A 16,661-nucleotide genomic window follows, 5' to 3' on the forward strand; every position below is an offset into this window, starting at 1 on the left:
AACGAACTTAGGAGGAGGAATGACGTTCACGAAACATTGTTGGCTACGAGCAGTATACGAACGGAGTTAGGATGAGCTGGACAATGACGTTCAAAAAACGTTGTTGGTTACCGACAGTATACGAACGAGGTTTGGGGGAGGAGGAGCAGTGACATTCGAAAAAACGTTGGTTTTGAGCAATATACAAACGAATTTAGGAGGAGGAGGAATGATGTTCAAAAACAACATTGTTGGTTACGAGCAGTATACGAGCGAACTTAGGAGGAAGAATGGCGTCAAAAAACACTGTAAGTTACGAGTAGTATACGAACGAAGTTAGAAGAAGGAATGACTTTCGCAAAAATATTGTTGGTTACGAGCAGTATAATAATGAAGTTAGAAGGAGGAGGAGGATGACGTTCGAAGAAACATTGTTGGTTCGGCCCTTTCTTCTGACTGACGTTTTCTTCGATTCTGATCATATTTTAGTTTCATATATATACCGACATTCTGGCAAAATTGTGGTATTTCAACTTTGCAAATTTGTAAAATTTTTGTTATTGTTGTTGAAGTCGATATCGCTTGCGATCAAGGTAGAAACTTTCAAGCACTTTCGAACGACACCTCAATCGGCGTCCTAGCTTCACGCGTTCGCGAGATAGACTGCACGCAAGGTACGCGTACCCCTATATTTCCGTCTCTCTCGCACGCGTACGCCACGCCCAGAGACTGCGTCAGCCGCCGCAATGGCCTTGTTAGCTAGAATCTTACACGTGTAAGTTATCTGGATTTAGCCAGTTGATTGCTATCGGGTTATTACTCATTGAGTTATCGCGTCATGAAACTCGGCATAATTTCATTGCGGTAAATTTTGCCCTGGCTACCAAACGGAACTTACAAACGTTTTCACGTCAAAAGAAAGAAAGACAAAGGAAAAGGGAGTGAGGTCTGCTTGCTCAGCCAAGGCGGCACCAGCACCAGAGCAAAGCCTGCACAGCACGCGAGCTCCCTCCACATGTAAATGCCCGTATCGATGAGCTTGGCAATCGGTTATTACAATCTTCGAAATAGCTCGAAATTGTAATCGGTTGGTGATTCTCGAAACTGTATTTCTCAAGTATACATTAAATATTCCTGAATTGATATTTGTTAAATGAACAACGAAGACAATGCGATACACGCAAAACTGTTTTGTTTACCGAATTAGCTCTTTGCAAAACGATGTACCGTGAACACGATGGAAAGCTACTGTTCTGAGGCTGGAATATACAAAGGGACAAACACAACACAAGCCTCATGGTGCCTGGGGACAAGAACAGTTGAAATATGGCAGTCGTCGAAACAGTAAATTTCGACTGTCGAATATGTAAAGGCGCTCAACCGGTAATCGAGAGATGCGTGGTTGAAATCCCTCTACTGTCTGGCTTTTTCAATGTCTGCCATATTTCAAATGTACAGTGGTTGGGCAAAATAGCTCGAGCACCCCTATTTTTACATGCCATTTTCTCTGTTTTTCTTTGGAGAACAAGGTCATGAGTAGATTCCCATCGCCTGCTTCCATCAATGAGTTAGCTGCCGTACTGGTTTACTGTTTGTCCATTGATTGATTTATTTATAAAATAAAAAAATGGAAATGTTAGTCTCGAGCCACTTGGGACTGGCTACTCCAGGACGCGTTATTCAGAAAAGAAAGGGAAACTACACAAATCTATACACTTTGAAACGGAGTGGAAATGGAATGGATGAAAACATCACCACAAAACTTGGCACCAAAAGCAACAGTGTAGGAGAGTCCACGTGCGAAATATCAATGCACAAAAAACAAAGAGCGTCACAATGTGTCAAATTTGTCCATTCCTCGACGTATTTCAGCTGTATTATGTGCAAAAGGCTGTCCTACTCCATATTAAGAAAAGAACGCGTGATGTGTGGTCGGTGTTCGAGTTTTTTTGTCCAGCCCCTGTAGTTCATGAATCAAAGATGCATTTCGCGGAAGAGTGGGGATTCCAAAACGTCTCTAGCCACGGTTCATGAACGCGGCAGAAACGGGTCGCGTTGGTTTATCCCAGCAAATCCTCTCCCATCTTGCCATGCCAACCAATCTTCTGGGGAGGATTTATGTGAGCCCCGTTTCTGTCGGGTTCTTTGGAACAGTACAATTAATCTAACCTTATATTCGTAAATCCTACTTAGCTCCATAGATCCTTGATAACATGTAGGATAGGAAACGAGAGATAACCTGCAGATAAGATAATTACGGCAGTTTTGCCCCGAAGAATGTTGCGCGTAAACAAAAAGAAATCCGCGAACTGTTAATTCTTATCGTAACCCTGATTTCACCGCGGTCCCAGTCAACGAGCGGAGCCATCAAAAGTTTGGCACAGATTCGGGATGGATAGCCCGGGATTGCCATGACTACGAGCGTTGCTATCAACAGTAGCGCAGCTCGTCTGATCGGTGGAACGGCTCAAGCTATTTGCCCGGACAGGCAAGATGGATGTCGTTGGTGCAAGCGGCGTGTCTCTGACATGCCCCGTGTGCCGCATCTCAGTGATGTGTCCCCGGACTAGGTCCATGTGCCCATTTTGCGGGTCTTTCTACAACCGAGAGGCCAATTCTGACACCAGCCTCCGTGGTCGGCACCAGAACAGAGACACACTGCCCCACATTGTGAGTGTTTTGTGCGTGTGCGTGTGTGTGTGCGCTCTCACGCAGATTGCAGTACGTGGCATTTCGAAGATATTTTTTTGTGATGTCATATGAGCTGCTATGTGTCATGATGAGCTGCATTATAGCAAAGAGATTGAACATTGTTTGGCAGAATGCTTATCATAATGATAGCCATTCTGTCATTACCTGGTGCCAGGGTGTCGAGTGATCGAGAATACAAGCTGAAATCATTAACCACATCTGAAATATAAACAGTTCGATACGGTTCAATTAGATCGTCAAGTACACTGGTCCGTTTCAATGCGCTCGGAAGCGCGTTCTCTGGAATATTCTAGTAGCAGGGGATTTGAAAACAGAGACGACAGTGACTGTCATCAGTTTGCAGTGTGCAACTTGTTACTCGAGGAATATGTACACTTACATTCTAATTCTCTACGCTGCTACGCTGGTGCTGTGTTCATGTAAAGTCGTGTGAACGGCTTCGGTCGAATGAACACAAACGAGACGTTTTCCGTGTGCGTGAAAAACGGATGCAGAAAAGGTCACGTTCATGTGAACGAGAATCCTTGTATATTCTGGGCGCATCTCGTGTCTGATGCGCAACAACGGACCAGGATAGGGCACGGGTTTCATGGCTTCTGAACACACAGTCCGTAAAAAGAAAGAGACAAATAAAAAGAAAAGACCAGAAAAACGTTGATTTGTATGTTATCACTTATAAGGCATCAACGGACGCCTTCATGACACAGAAGCACTTTATCTGTTTAGTCTCTTTTTTTATAGTATATATAAACAATGGAGGTAATTTGGAACCGAACGTTTAGAAGAGGAAGAATAGGCTTGTGCTTGTTTTCTTACGCAGGTAAAGGAACCAAGCGAGAGTTTCCTCGAACACTCAATTTTTATTTTCAGTTTTTTTAGTTTTATCGTCTTTATGCTCCACTGTTGTTTGTAGAAGATATTTCAAAAGGCTGCGTATCCTGTGACGTCAAATTTGATACACAGTGTTCCCTTGTAAGGTAGTGGTAGATGCGGCAATTAAACGTGGAAGGACGAACACAACACGAGCCTCACAACGCCCAATCACATACTTCAATTAAATAATGGTAGTTGAAGAAAAGGCGCTAGCAGTGGGACTCGAACCCACGCCCTCCGATTTCGGATCAGAGATGCTACCTGTACATAGGTAGCACCTAGCACACAGGCACCTACACAGGTAGCGTCTCTGACAAGAAATCCGACGTTGTGGGTTCGAATCCCACTGCTGGTGCATTTTCTTCAACTGTCATTATTCGAATCAACAGTGTTTCCTTCACACACTTACGGTAGACTTCTAACAAATGTGAGCATAATTATATCGTGCGTCATCGTACCCTCTCCTACATTGTTTGCTCACACTCAAGCCTGAGCAGCAGAGTGGTTAGCGGACTGGCACACTGATCTCAACGTTGCGGGCAATTCAGTTAAAAGGAATGAATTGCCCAAATGCGCCGTCTTCCGTGACGGACGTCAAACGCGGGATTGCTGAAATCTCCGTGCGTGTTAAAGAATCTTGATGAAGGCAAAATCCGCGAACCAAACACTGTGGTACCATGAAACAGCAGCCGCAGTCTAGCAGGCTGATTGTCTAGCAGGCTATTTGTGTGCTAAACCTCAGCTTTGTTGTTTTAACATCATGTTCACCAGATGCTGCCGTCCTCGCTGTGTGCTCGTGTGTGTGAAGAAAACAGTAGGAAAATGTGTCAAGATAATGGATGAGTGTGCTTCCTGTTCGCCCAAAGGAGGACCCTTGAGAAGTTGTGTCAGTATGGTGTATAACAGTTAACGCTCCTCAACACTGGAGTTCGTGACTCTACTCAAGACTATAGTGTGAATTCAACCCCCGCCGCTGTGTGGCTTTTTTCACGACTGCCTTATTGCCGTGTTCTTATAGGCCTTCGAGGCTTTGTGTTGCGTTTGTCTATTTGCGTGCTAGCCTCAGCTAGATCCCTTTCCGTTGTATTGTGATCTTTGGATTCCTATCGACTCCGTTGTTCACAGTGAAGTGAAACATGCGCGGTGGGGTGGGTGATATATGGAGGCGTTTCATGGTGCAACATGGCTTCGTGTGAGCATTCTGCAAGCAGCGATATTACGAACAACAGGCCATTACTTTCCCCATATACGTTTGTGGCCTATACCGTCCATACTAAACTCTTCGGAAATACCAATGTATGCCGCCGCTAGTACACCTTCATTTAAATATGTAGGCGTCACGTTAGACAACTATTTACACTGACAAGACCAGATTCACGCTGTTTGCCTGGAGCTGGCGTCTGGATGCTGTACGCCCTGTTGCTGTACGCTGTACGCCCTGTCGCAACTTTGATCTAAACACTAAACACTCTTCGATTGAGGTATTTCGCCTTTAGTCATAATCATTTCTCATACTGTACTGAATCGAAATTGAATATTGTATTGAATTGTATTGAATGACCGGACTTACAAAATTTACCTGGAGCTTGCTAAGCAGAGCTGTACACGTTACCCAAAAGAGGAACTAAATACGTTACCTGTTACTAACAAATAAAAGGAACGCGTTCTCGTCATTTGGAAGTAACGAGTTACTTCTATAGGTTACATTTGCATACAAGACAGCAGAAATACGAAAGCATCGCCTACTTGTTTTTTTTGTTTTTTTTCCAGCTCATCCATGATAAATTGCACTTCAGTAGCAACTGGTACTCAAAGCTGGATGACATGAGTTTCCGAGTAGGGGACAGAGAGACAAAGCACTAAACGCCCTGACCACAGTGAATCCTTGAACGCAGGAACACAAAGAACACATTGAGTGTTCTGAAACAATGTGGACACTAGAGCGATGAGAAAGGCGTTGCTCTCTGGTATCCTGTTCTCTTCGCTGGGGATTTTGCCGCGTGCTTCAGCCTCGTGGAATGCCGCCAATGTGCGCGGGAAAATACACAACTGGCGGTCGTGGTTAGTGACAGTGAGAAGGGGAAGAAAAAAAAAAGGAACGACTAACTAACAATAACGCGTTACCAATTTTTGTAACTAAGTACGTTATTAGTTACATTTTTACTGTGAATTACTATACGAATACTAATATACTAATTTATGTAGAAGCAATCTTTTTGTATAATTTTTGTATTCAAAATTACCCACGTGCATTTATAGTTCCAGATCCGAAAATAGCCTTTCGCTATGGATGACGGTTTTTGCTAATTCTGTACGTCGTAATCAACTGAGTACGTAAAAACTAAAACAATAGCGTTCTAGAAATTGACATAGACGCTCTTCTTTATGAGGCAGGTTAACAATAGCTGTCATTCACCTCTTTCGCGCGTGTCCCGTAAAGCTTGCCTCCTATTATGGCTGTGTGGATGATGTATAGCGTCTCCAGTAAGCATAACTCTGGTGTATTTTCCTACAGGAGAATGAGAGATCCGTCGTTCGCATCGCTGGCTTCGGACCGTTAATTACAGACAGCCTCGGCGCCATTCATTCGTACATTACCGGTTTAATCCTCCAGCCTTCTTCCCCTGCATCTTTGTACCTGTCGTTGCCTCCCGTTCAAGCAGACGCGGAACGTAGACTATGCAGTCTCAGCGCCGGTGCTGAACTCCAAGCTTCCACAGCAAAGGACCACCAGCCTGGAGATTCATGCGATCCTTTAGAATCCCAGTACCCAGCTCGTAGCAAGGATATCGCGGATCTGAGGTATTTGTTTTCACTTACATGGGTGCACCCGTCATGTAAAATGTACTATTTCCGTTGCGCAGAGAAACGGTGGAAGAAGGTCGAGCAACGAACTCATTTGCGAAAATTCGAGAGTTCTACGAACTGACCTTTAGTTCACTGGTGGAGCTCAATGCCCTTTTCAAGGTAGGTATGTCCTTTTCCCTGTAAGCTTCCGTTGCTAACACATACGTATACCGATTAGAAATTGAGCGCAATATTGACGTCGTATCTTTTTATTTAGCAAAATCCTGCCCAGGATGACGCGAAGCTGTGCACCCCGGAGCTTAAGAACGAACTCCTTTACGCCGTTTACGACATCCTCGAAGAGCTGGTTCGTTTCGTGTTGTATCGCTTCTAAATTCATATTTGTCGGTACTCAAATGAGAGGGGGAGGGGGGAGGTGGTAAATTGAGGAGTAATTACAGCTTCTAGTCTCATAGATTGTAATTACTCCCTGTTTTAGTCCCCCTGGTACTGAAGTTTACTCCCCAGTACAGCAAGTAGTCCGTAAACTTCCCATAGACTTACCACGCGTTTAGCCCGAAAGAGACTAATGGTTGTAGTAATGAATCTGGCATCCACAATGATTAAAATTACTCCCATTTTTCTTAGTGTGTAGTTTCTAGATATGCGTTAGCGGTACCGACGTAGGACGTTTACTTAACGCGAATGTTTAATACAGTTGCTTCGAAAAAAATGAGTGCACTGCACTATGGCTACACTTTGACGAGAACGAATTGCTCATGTTCAATTCTGCACAATGTTCACAGTATGCCGACTGTAGTGATCGTGCAAATGATTAATTTCAGCCTTCATATGTGAGCAAAGCAGTCCTGAAAGGAATCATTAATTCTCTCCTTACAACGGATATCAGGTGAGTACAGTGACATAATGCTATCGATGAATGATGAAACCCAGTTATACCTCGCGCGACATCATCTCTATGCGGGGCGAGTTTTTTGTTGGCTGTAACAGACGGGTCGCTAATGATTCTGTGGGACAATTAAAACAAAACCTGTCCCTTTTTCCCTCTTCTTCTTCTTCTTCGTTTTTTTTTTCTCCCTTAGGCTAAAGGCAAAGGACGATACGAGAGCAGTGTACATATTGTTGCAGGTAACGCCCATTGCCGATGTGCAACGTTAACACTTTCTGTTACGTATAATATGTCCACGAAAACTTTCAGAATCCTGTTTTCAGTAACCAGAGTTCCTACACCATCTTCGCACACCTTTTGCGAAAAGTCGTGTCCTTAAAAAGTGCGGATCATCAGCTCCTTATTCATTGGTTTGCAAAGTAAGTAGGTACAGTACATGAGAGAGCGTGAATGTTCAGGAAGGAATCCACTGCTGTGCTTTTATAGCTGTCCCGCAAACCGCCTTCGCGCATTGGTCAAGCGACTGCTACAGTTTATCACCATCCGAGAATTCCCTCCTGCTAATGGCCACAAGCTGCCGTCCATCAGCAAGAGTAGATGGTGGATTCCTTGTGCTACTCGTGTCCTGGCGCTTATCAGTAAGTGGACCAGGTTTGCGAGTAAAAATATGCTCTTCATGCAGAAGTCATGATCTTCACAGGAAATTAATTGTATCTCGTGTGCATGCAAATACCAGTCTAGCCTAATTTCTCTATTCAGTTTTGAAAGCGGCATACCGAGTCGCCGTGCACTTTCCTGACTTGTTGTAAATGGGAGGCGAGCTCCTTTTTATTACAATTTTGATATATGTTAACTGCCACAAAAAGCGTGCACCCCACTCTCTCCACAAATCAGAAGCGATAACAGTATCATCTGGTGCAATGGTTGGTGCAGAGTGTGTTATGAGGTGAAGTTCTGTTTTTAGTGTATGTGGTGACGTTTTCAGATGCATCGAGCAACAAGAAACACCCAAATATTCTTCATTACACGGAGTTCTACAACAGCGCCTTGGATCACATAGATCTGATATCAGAGTACTATCGCTGGCAATCACCAGGAAAACATTCAAAGTAAGGACAACCCTGCATGGCTTGCTTTTACGTCGGGGTGTTCGCAGCGATGCACAGTGGCTTTATCGAATGAAGGATACAGACGCACCTCATAGACAATAGCAGTTGGGGCCTAAGTGTGAGCGGCAATTTATTTTCATCCAGGTTCTCCTACTGTCAGTATCCCTTCATCCTGAGCATTGTGGCAAAGAAGTTTGTACTGCAGAGGGACTCGGAACAACAAATGATCCTGAATGCCAGAGTAACAGATATAAAAATTTATACTCCCAGAAGACACTGTTTCACGACCAGTGTTCCATTCTTCGTTGCAGCGCAGTCTCCTAAACCGAGCTCTTCACCACCAAGCGCCAGATATCGATGTCTTCTTTCTCAACCTCAACGTTCGTCGGTCCAACTTGGTATCAGACTCACTAAATGAGGTAGTAATTTTATTCGGCCTACGCTGCTGGTAAATAACAGATGTCATCCGCCTGTAAAGCGTGCTTTGCCCGCAAACTACATGTGCAGCAGGTGAAGCCAACTTGTGCTGCACTCAAATATGAGAGTCAAAGCCGCGGTTGAACCGAGAAATACCTTCCTAATAAGATTTAAAAAATAAATAATGAAGTGTGCGAAGCTTATAGATATTTTGTGAAACGGACATTCCGACATTTCGATATTCTCTTTATATATGCTCTTTGGTATTAGAAAAAAATCCGAATAGACGTATTTGCACATCCCTAATCGAGTGATAAAAAGACAAACACTAAAACTACTGTGTATTAGCGTACAAGATTTCATGCAGTGGACTGTATTCCATGAGGTCGCGTGATGAAATCCAGTGTGATAAGTGTGATGTGTGACAATGAGCGTTATATGGTAATATGCGCGTTATATTGAAAGTTGTGTTATGTTGTATCCGAGAAATAATGATTTCGCGTCCATTATTGTAGAATGTAGTCCTGCGAAGTGTTCTTGTGTAGCGAGAAAAAGATGGCGGTTGTCTCTTATTGGCTGACTGAGGAGTCTTTTTCTGTCTCTTCAGATAGCTCGAAAACAGCGGGACCTGAAAAAAAAGCTCAAAGTAACATTTGTCGGGGAGCCGGGTCTTGACATGGGCGGTCTGACCAAGGAGTGGTTCTTGTTGCTCATCCGCCAGATATTCAGCCCTGATTATGGTACTCTAATCGTTGTCACTTTCGCTTCAGAATATCCACCACGGTCTATGAACAGTTTCAGTTTTTCAGGAATGTTTGTGTACCACAACCAAGCACGTTGTTATTGGTTCAGCACGACGCAACTTGGAAACTTGAGAGAGTACAACTTGATCGGAGTTATATCCTTTTTCATCGGGTCGTACTAAACGGCATTGAAAACGTTGACTACACTCTAAAAAAAATAGTAAACTGTGGAGCAATTACAATAATCTTAAAGGGACTATCTTAATATTAAGCTTACGCATAATCTCAAAGGGACTAATGGTTGTGGCAATGCTTCTAGTGCTCAAAATTAATATAAATTGCTCCTTTCTTTTTCTTTAGAGTGCGTTAATTACCACGTGTACTGTGCACAATGATGTGCTTGTGTAGAATAGTTGGTTTTGCTCTTTTGACATGCACTGCATGCTGTTACCCGTTTCTACTCTTGAATTCTTTTCAAGACAGTTATGACGTGCCTTAATGCCTCTCACCTCATGGGATTAGCTGTCTACAATTCCATTATCTTAGATCTTCATTTTCCGACGGCCTGTTACAAAAAGCTTCTAAATCCTCCAGTTGTGCCTCAGAATATAGAGAGTGCAAATGTAGGTGTTTGCAAGTTTACCACCGATGATTTCGCCGAAGTGATGCCTGTGAGTGGTGGCTTCCTGATAACTCATGTTACGCACCGAGTGACTAGTGTTGACTGCTTATCAACTGCTTGTCAACTGCTTGTCGGTAGGATGTGACTACAGGACTTAAGGAGCTTCTTGCCTATGAAGGAAATGTAGAAGAGGATTTCTGCATGACATTCCAGGTATACACAGTTGTCAAATATTCTTACACAGAACGTGAGAGTGTCATGGCAAGCTACCGACGTGTTAAGTGTGGTTTTTCTAGGTCTCAGTAGAAGAGTTTGGTGCTATAAAAACGCATACGCTTAAAGTTGAAGGTGAGGACATTCCAGTGACTAACGACAATAGAAAAGGTACGGCAACCAATACGAAATGTCATTGTTATGTACCGATGCCGAGTTCAACATAAAACATCTTAGCTTCCTATGTTACCGCATTGTTTGTTTATGTTTACAGAATATGTGGAACTTTACGTGGACCTTATCCTCAACAAGGCTATTTTCCATCCATTTAAAGCATTTTATTTGGGATTTCACAGCGTCTGCGCATCAAACGCTCTCATAGTAAGTGGATTTCGTGGCCGTTGTAATGTCATACAGTGCTATAATCAGTACAGTCAATGTCTAGCTGGAGCTACGTTCCTGTGCGTCTATTTGCGTTTTCCTTTCCAGATGCTTCGTCCAGAAGAAGTGGAAATGCTTGTCTGTGGATGTCCGAAATTGGACATGGAGGAGTTAAGAAAGGTCACGGTGTATGACAACTTCGATGAAAACGAGCCCATTATACAGTACGTGCCACTAAAAACGCTGTCAAAGATATCTTTCGATTGATGATATTCACAGTCAGTGCTGATTGACGACCGCTCAGTAGCCGCCGTATTATGGTAATGAACGGCGCTGCAGGCAGTGAAGCGTAACGAACGGTCCACTTTCCTTGAAGCACGGGTATAGAAGACCGCGGTTACCTTGCCGACACGTGCGTGTGCAGACCTCTCGATTAGGACGGGCCCGTGTTCGGGTAGCATGGTGCCAAAGCTACACAAACGATGCCCTGTTGCCAACATTGGTGCTATGGAGGAAACCCCGTAGATATTTTAATTTCTGCATTGGTTCTATGTATGATGTGTCCACCTTACGGAAGCGTTATTACTATAGGAACTGCACGTTAGCACATTGTAAGATTCATATGCGCAATACAATTTTTAAAAATTATTTGTCGCCTATTACTGCAAGAAAAGAAGAGTAATTTTAGTCCTTTTGTGGACTAAACGCATTGCCACAAAAATTAGCCCCTTTAGGGAGTAAATGCAGTAGGCCAAATTTCGCAAGAAATAATCTCTATTTTTCCTCTCTGTGAGTGGAAAATTGCTAAGTTAGCTAAATTATATAGCCTTATTCCATCAAATTCACGAATAGCACACATTTACGTAGACTGTTTCATTCAGGAGACCATTTGCGGAGTTCAGTGACTATTTGCAGTCCTGGGGAGTAAATTTCGGGGTTATGGGAGTAAAATGGGGAGTAATTGTAGTCTAGGGGACTAAAAGCTGCAATTAATCCCCATTTTACTCTATTTTTTTTTTAGAGTGTAGAAGATATTAAACAGTAAGCCATCTGACATGGTGACAGCCACCAAGGGATGTGCTCAAGACTGGCTGTGACGTCACGATTATAGCTTTTATAAACCATATTACCAATCGGCTCACCTTAAGCCTGAGGAGGATTCAACCTCCACTGAAAGCGCTCGTTCTAAATTTTAGAACTTTGTGCACGTCTCTCGTATCCAATTTTAACTTAGTTAAAAACTTTTACAAACCCCTTTAAGTTACAAACTTTGTAAACTCGCATTGTCTGTGTCTTTACATTACATTGTGGCTGTCTGAATGGTTTTCTTCCAGTTAGATATACTGGATTTTTGCATACATTTACGTGACTTCCTCGTGCCTGCATTAGACGTATTACAGCTTTTGTCGGAATCACTCGAAAATTTTACTTTTTCAGGGACTTTTGGGATATTTTGAAGTCATTCAGTCCTGAGCTTCAGAAGCAATTCCTACGCTTTGCAACTGGAAGTGATAGGGTGCCTGTTGGGGGAATGGGAGAAATGACATTCAAGATATCGGCCCTCAATAATAACACAGACATGTAAGCGATTCACAAAGCAGACATGTCTCTGTTAGTTACTTGATAGGTCCCGTAACTGCTATCTTGATTTCAGGCTGCCTGTTTCGCACACGTGCTTCAATCAACTCGTGTTACCTAGGTATAACAGCAAAGACGTGCTCAAGGACAAGCTCATCATCGCTATTTCCAATGCTGAGGGATTTGGCCTTGAGTGACACTAACGCTGATTGTGCAACATCACCGACAGAAGCTCATCACAAACATGCAGAGCCATCAGACTATAGCATGTTGTCACTGTGCAATCCAGCCGTAGACTACAATGGAATACACACGCGACGCAGAAATACAAAAACGAGTGCTACCTACTCGGGACATGGGATCATTGTTACGACCATTTATTACAGCGAAACCAAAAAGTGCAACAGGGTGATTCTGAATTATTGTCGACGGAATATGAAAACTTACTATATTTGGCCATGGTTTACTCGCCGGAATCGATTTCGTGACTTCTCTATTTAACTTCTTCTGGTATTAGGCAACTTTAACACCCGCGCCTTCCGTAGTGGTGTAACTACTTCGATTGAAGTAACATTTCTCATCGTCATTTCATGGAGGGAGGACGCAGGAACCTTGTAAGCGACGTCCTTCACCTATTAAGATTTTATTATATATATTTTTTTATTTACCTATGATAAATAAAACCTTAACAGGTAGAATACGTTCTTAGGCTCTACAGACCAGTTTCCAGTCTCCGAGCGTGAGTTAGGAACGCCAAAAAGGGGAAAGTGGGTATAAAGTGTCCTCGCCAAAGCAACATGTGCAGCAAAACCTACTCGTCCCTCTTGGCGATGATGTCATCCTCTTTCAATTCTAAGTAATGTCATCAACACTATGGGTATTAGTTTCCAGAACAAGAACATAATTTATACGTTTATCGAAGTTTGTCGGTTAGAAACTACTGCATATGTGCCAATTTAGACCAACGTCTCGTGGTCAACTTGACGTCGTTTTGAGTTACTTTCCCATTGGCTTCCACTGTGATGCGATACAGAAACGTCGACAGTAATTTAGAATTACCCCGTAGATCGGGCGTACGTTGAAACCAAACGGCGGCTGAGTTCGATCTCTATCAACCGACGATCAACCCATCCCAATGGTTCCATTTTGGTCCGTTTCTGACGTGCAAGGAACGCAAGGTCTTCCAAAACGGGTTCGTTCTGCACACAGTACAGATGTAGTACTGTGTACTGCAGTACGTCACGGTCAGTGGCGTAGCGACAGGGGGGCTAGGGGGGGCTCGAGCCCCCCCTACCTGCCACCGACCGGCCCACACAAATCGTGCAAATTTGAGGGGAACATAATATATGGGGGAGGGGGGGACCAGTGTGACGATCGCGAAGGTTCTTGCAGTTCATGGCGTCTATCTAAGTATAGCACTCTTGAATGGTTTTCAAAGTATGAGATTTTCAAAATACTTCAAATCTCGTGGCACTACCTCATTGGTCATGACACCCTATATACATGTAACCGTATTGTGAATGCCGAAATCAACTATTTTCGTTTCTTTCTTTTCTTTTTTTTTTGTTTGTTCATCCGCCGTTTGCAATGTGCAAACGATGTGTGTGTTGTCGCACACAGGATCAGCGGGGAGGGGGGGGGGGGCGAGTTTTCGTATCGAGCCCCCTTCACCTTGGAGGTCTGGCTACGCCACTGGTCACGGTCATGGCGTGGCAACAACGTTTTATCGCATAAGTTTTTTGGGCTTGCCTCACCAGATTACATCGCAGATGTGATGCGTGACATTGGCGTTCACACCAACGCACAACGGAAAGCTCCAAGTGCGACCAACTGTAATTTGTGGCCTGCTACATGACGTAAGGCCACATTGATTGGGGATGACTCCGCCTCTCGGCATATTTGGTCGTCATTGATATTCTTCGATTGCGCTACGCCGCTTTATGTAACATCCGTATAATCTTTCACGTGTGCTGAGGGTCGCCACCAGACGACTTGTCTCAAACAATAGGTAGTGGTAGAGCACTGCACGGGCCGCATTCTTAGGCCCAGGCACGGTCTCTCTTTGATTTACCCGCCCCGAGATCGGCCCGACAGCTCCATACCTGGCACGGGCCCGGCCCAAGCCCGAATCATTTCGAGGTTTCCCGGTCCAGGCCCGGCCCGAGATATTTATAGGCTACCCGGCCCAGTGTAGCGCGCTGTAAAAGTTGACCGTGGCTGCCTAAAAGTGGGGTAACAGGCTCGAGCCCGACTTAGGCCTAGCAATGTACGGGCCCGGGTCCATAGTGGTCAAACCCGTGGGACCGCAATAAGGCCTTACCCGGTACAACCCTGCCCACGAGCTGGGCCGAGCTTGCTTTAGGTAGTGTATTCTTTATTAGCCTGTTAAAATTTTATAGTCGTGTTCAACTTAAGAAGGAAAAGAAATCTAGTCCGTCAGCTCTCAAAATATTACTGCGCCGCAGATAGGATGGCTGGACACAGAGAGGTCACGCTCGCTCCTCCGCCAGCTAATGTAATCCATCATACTCACTCTGCTTCCGTATTAGCTGTTAAGACTGGCCACGCTGCGTGGTGGCGCTGCAGTATTTCTCCTGGCGCGCTATTACGTCTCCTTATCTCCAACGGCGTATGTAGTTGACAAACTAGATTTCTTTTCCTTCTTAAGTTGAACACGAGTATAGCTGCCATTATGCGATAGTTACAAGGAAATTCTTAACGGCAGATGCCAATAGAGACTTCGCATTGGGTGATGCTACTGATCCAACTGCAGCTTGACCCTACTGACAAATCCCGAAAAAATGGAGAAATCGGGTGTAATTGCAGCTTCTGGCATTGCAGCCACTGTCCATTTTAATCACCATGAAATTTACTCCCCTCAGCACTGCAAAACGTCCCTAAACTTCGCATAAACTTCGATGCGTTTACACTGTCAACCCTCGAATTCCCTCGCTTTATAAACGGTGCACTCTGAAACAGGACACTTCCTCATTCCAAACCTCCATTTATGAACGATTTTTCCGGGAACCATTTCATAGATCGAGGGTTCACTGTAGTCCCGAAAGGGACTAATGATTGTGGCAATTCATCTGCAAATGCTACGAAAACAGAGCGAAAAGAAGCACGATTGCTGGACTTACCATTTACGTTGGTTGCAAAATAGTTTCGCAGTGTTAGATACTGCATGTTGAGGTACACCTATCATCGTAAGTTTCCATTTTACCAATTGCCGCGAAAAACAGTTTCCGGATTCGCCGTGAACACTATATATTTTTATACGGCGTATTTATTTTTATCGGTTAGATTTTTAATAAAAAGAAGCTACACAGATGCCGTGTTTGCAGGTGGGTTACGCGGCCAGCCGGCACGTCCTGTCTGAAAGCGTATGGAAGCACTGAACGACTAATCAATTAAAATTCATTAACTCTTTAATTAGGTGCTTTCGGGCAAAAGTGAGACAGTAGAATGGGAGACAATCATCGTTGAAAGTAATAATCCTGAAACGAGCACGTGCGTTGAAATACCCGTTGCAGAGTTTTGTTACGCAAATGAGCCGAAACGAAAAGCGCGCTTCTCAGGAGCCCATGACCTTCGCCACCGCCGGCTCATCTTGGCCGGAAAGGGGGCTGATCTGGCCGACAGATCAGCATCTATACTCCAATCACCTCAATCGCTCCAAAGCACGTGGCCCTCCGATGTGGAATGCTCGTTACTCTTTTTGCGCTTGGGAAGTGCGTAGTTCTGATTTCGGCTCACTTGCACAGCAAATTTTGGCAATTTATATTTCAAGGCAGGTGCTCGTCTCGGGATATTTAACGAGGACGGTGGATTTGAAATAATGATCAGTGGTGACCGCTTTTCTGCGCCGTCCAAGCAGTCTCTCCTTGCGCGACTCCCCGCTCCGAGAGCGCCCGACTGGCAGTAGAGCGTTCCACTGTCGGGGAACGGCGAGTGTGTCCACACCTAGAGTAGTGACACTGAGCCACGCTGGCGAGCGAGCCCGCCATCTTGAGTCAGGCGCGGCTGCGTTGCCTACCAATGGGACGCCAATCTCTCCCTTCTCCGGTGGAGAACAACACGCAGTCGAGCCACACACTACCCTCGTCGTCTTCTTCGCCTTCATTGGTTGGTCACAGCCGCCCGGGGTCGTCAGTCGCACAGGAGCGGCTGCTTGGACCTTGATGTGAAAGTTAATGACATTGCAAAAGACACATAAGTGCGCAAGTTTATTGCCCACGTGCAGAAGTACGACGGTATCGACCCGCCGGCCGCCTTGAAAATCACGGGGGATGGGCTCACACCACTTGTACCCCTGAAAGTGGACTGCGCATCACCAG

At 44.5% G+C, this 16,661-nt stretch overlaps 1 protein-coding gene across 1 annotated transcript; it reads left to right on the forward strand.

The window, feature by feature from the left end:
* The first annotated feature begins 2,339 nt into the window (after positions 1–2,339).
* LOC135397509 (probable E3 ubiquitin-protein ligase HECTD2) lies at positions 2,340–12,685 on the forward strand. The gene is made up of 20 exons (XM_064629114.1): positions 2,340–2,649; positions 6,080–6,366; positions 6,429–6,531; positions 6,629–6,718; positions 7,197–7,261; positions 7,455–7,500; positions 7,571–7,680; positions 7,748–7,899; positions 8,247–8,370; positions 8,515–8,611; positions 8,682–8,789; positions 9,395–9,527; positions 9,597–9,685; positions 10,040–10,201; positions 10,291–10,365; positions 10,449–10,536; positions 10,640–10,746; positions 10,855–10,970; positions 12,184–12,327; positions 12,401–12,685. Exons 1-20 carry the CDS (start codon positions 2,473–2,475, stop codon positions 12,519–12,521), a joined length of 2,394 nt encoding a protein of 797 aa, XP_064485184.1. The 5' UTR covers positions 2,340–2,472; the 3' UTR covers positions 12,522–12,685.
* Positions 12,686–16,661: the final 3,976 nt, after the last annotated feature.

This window comes from Ornithodoros turicata, chromosome 1 (genome assembly GCF_037126465.1).
Source record: "Ornithodoros turicata isolate Travis chromosome 1, ASM3712646v1, whole genome shotgun sequence".
Taxonomy (NCBI): Eukaryota; Metazoa; Arthropoda; class Arachnida; order Ixodida; family Argasidae; genus Ornithodoros; species Ornithodoros turicata.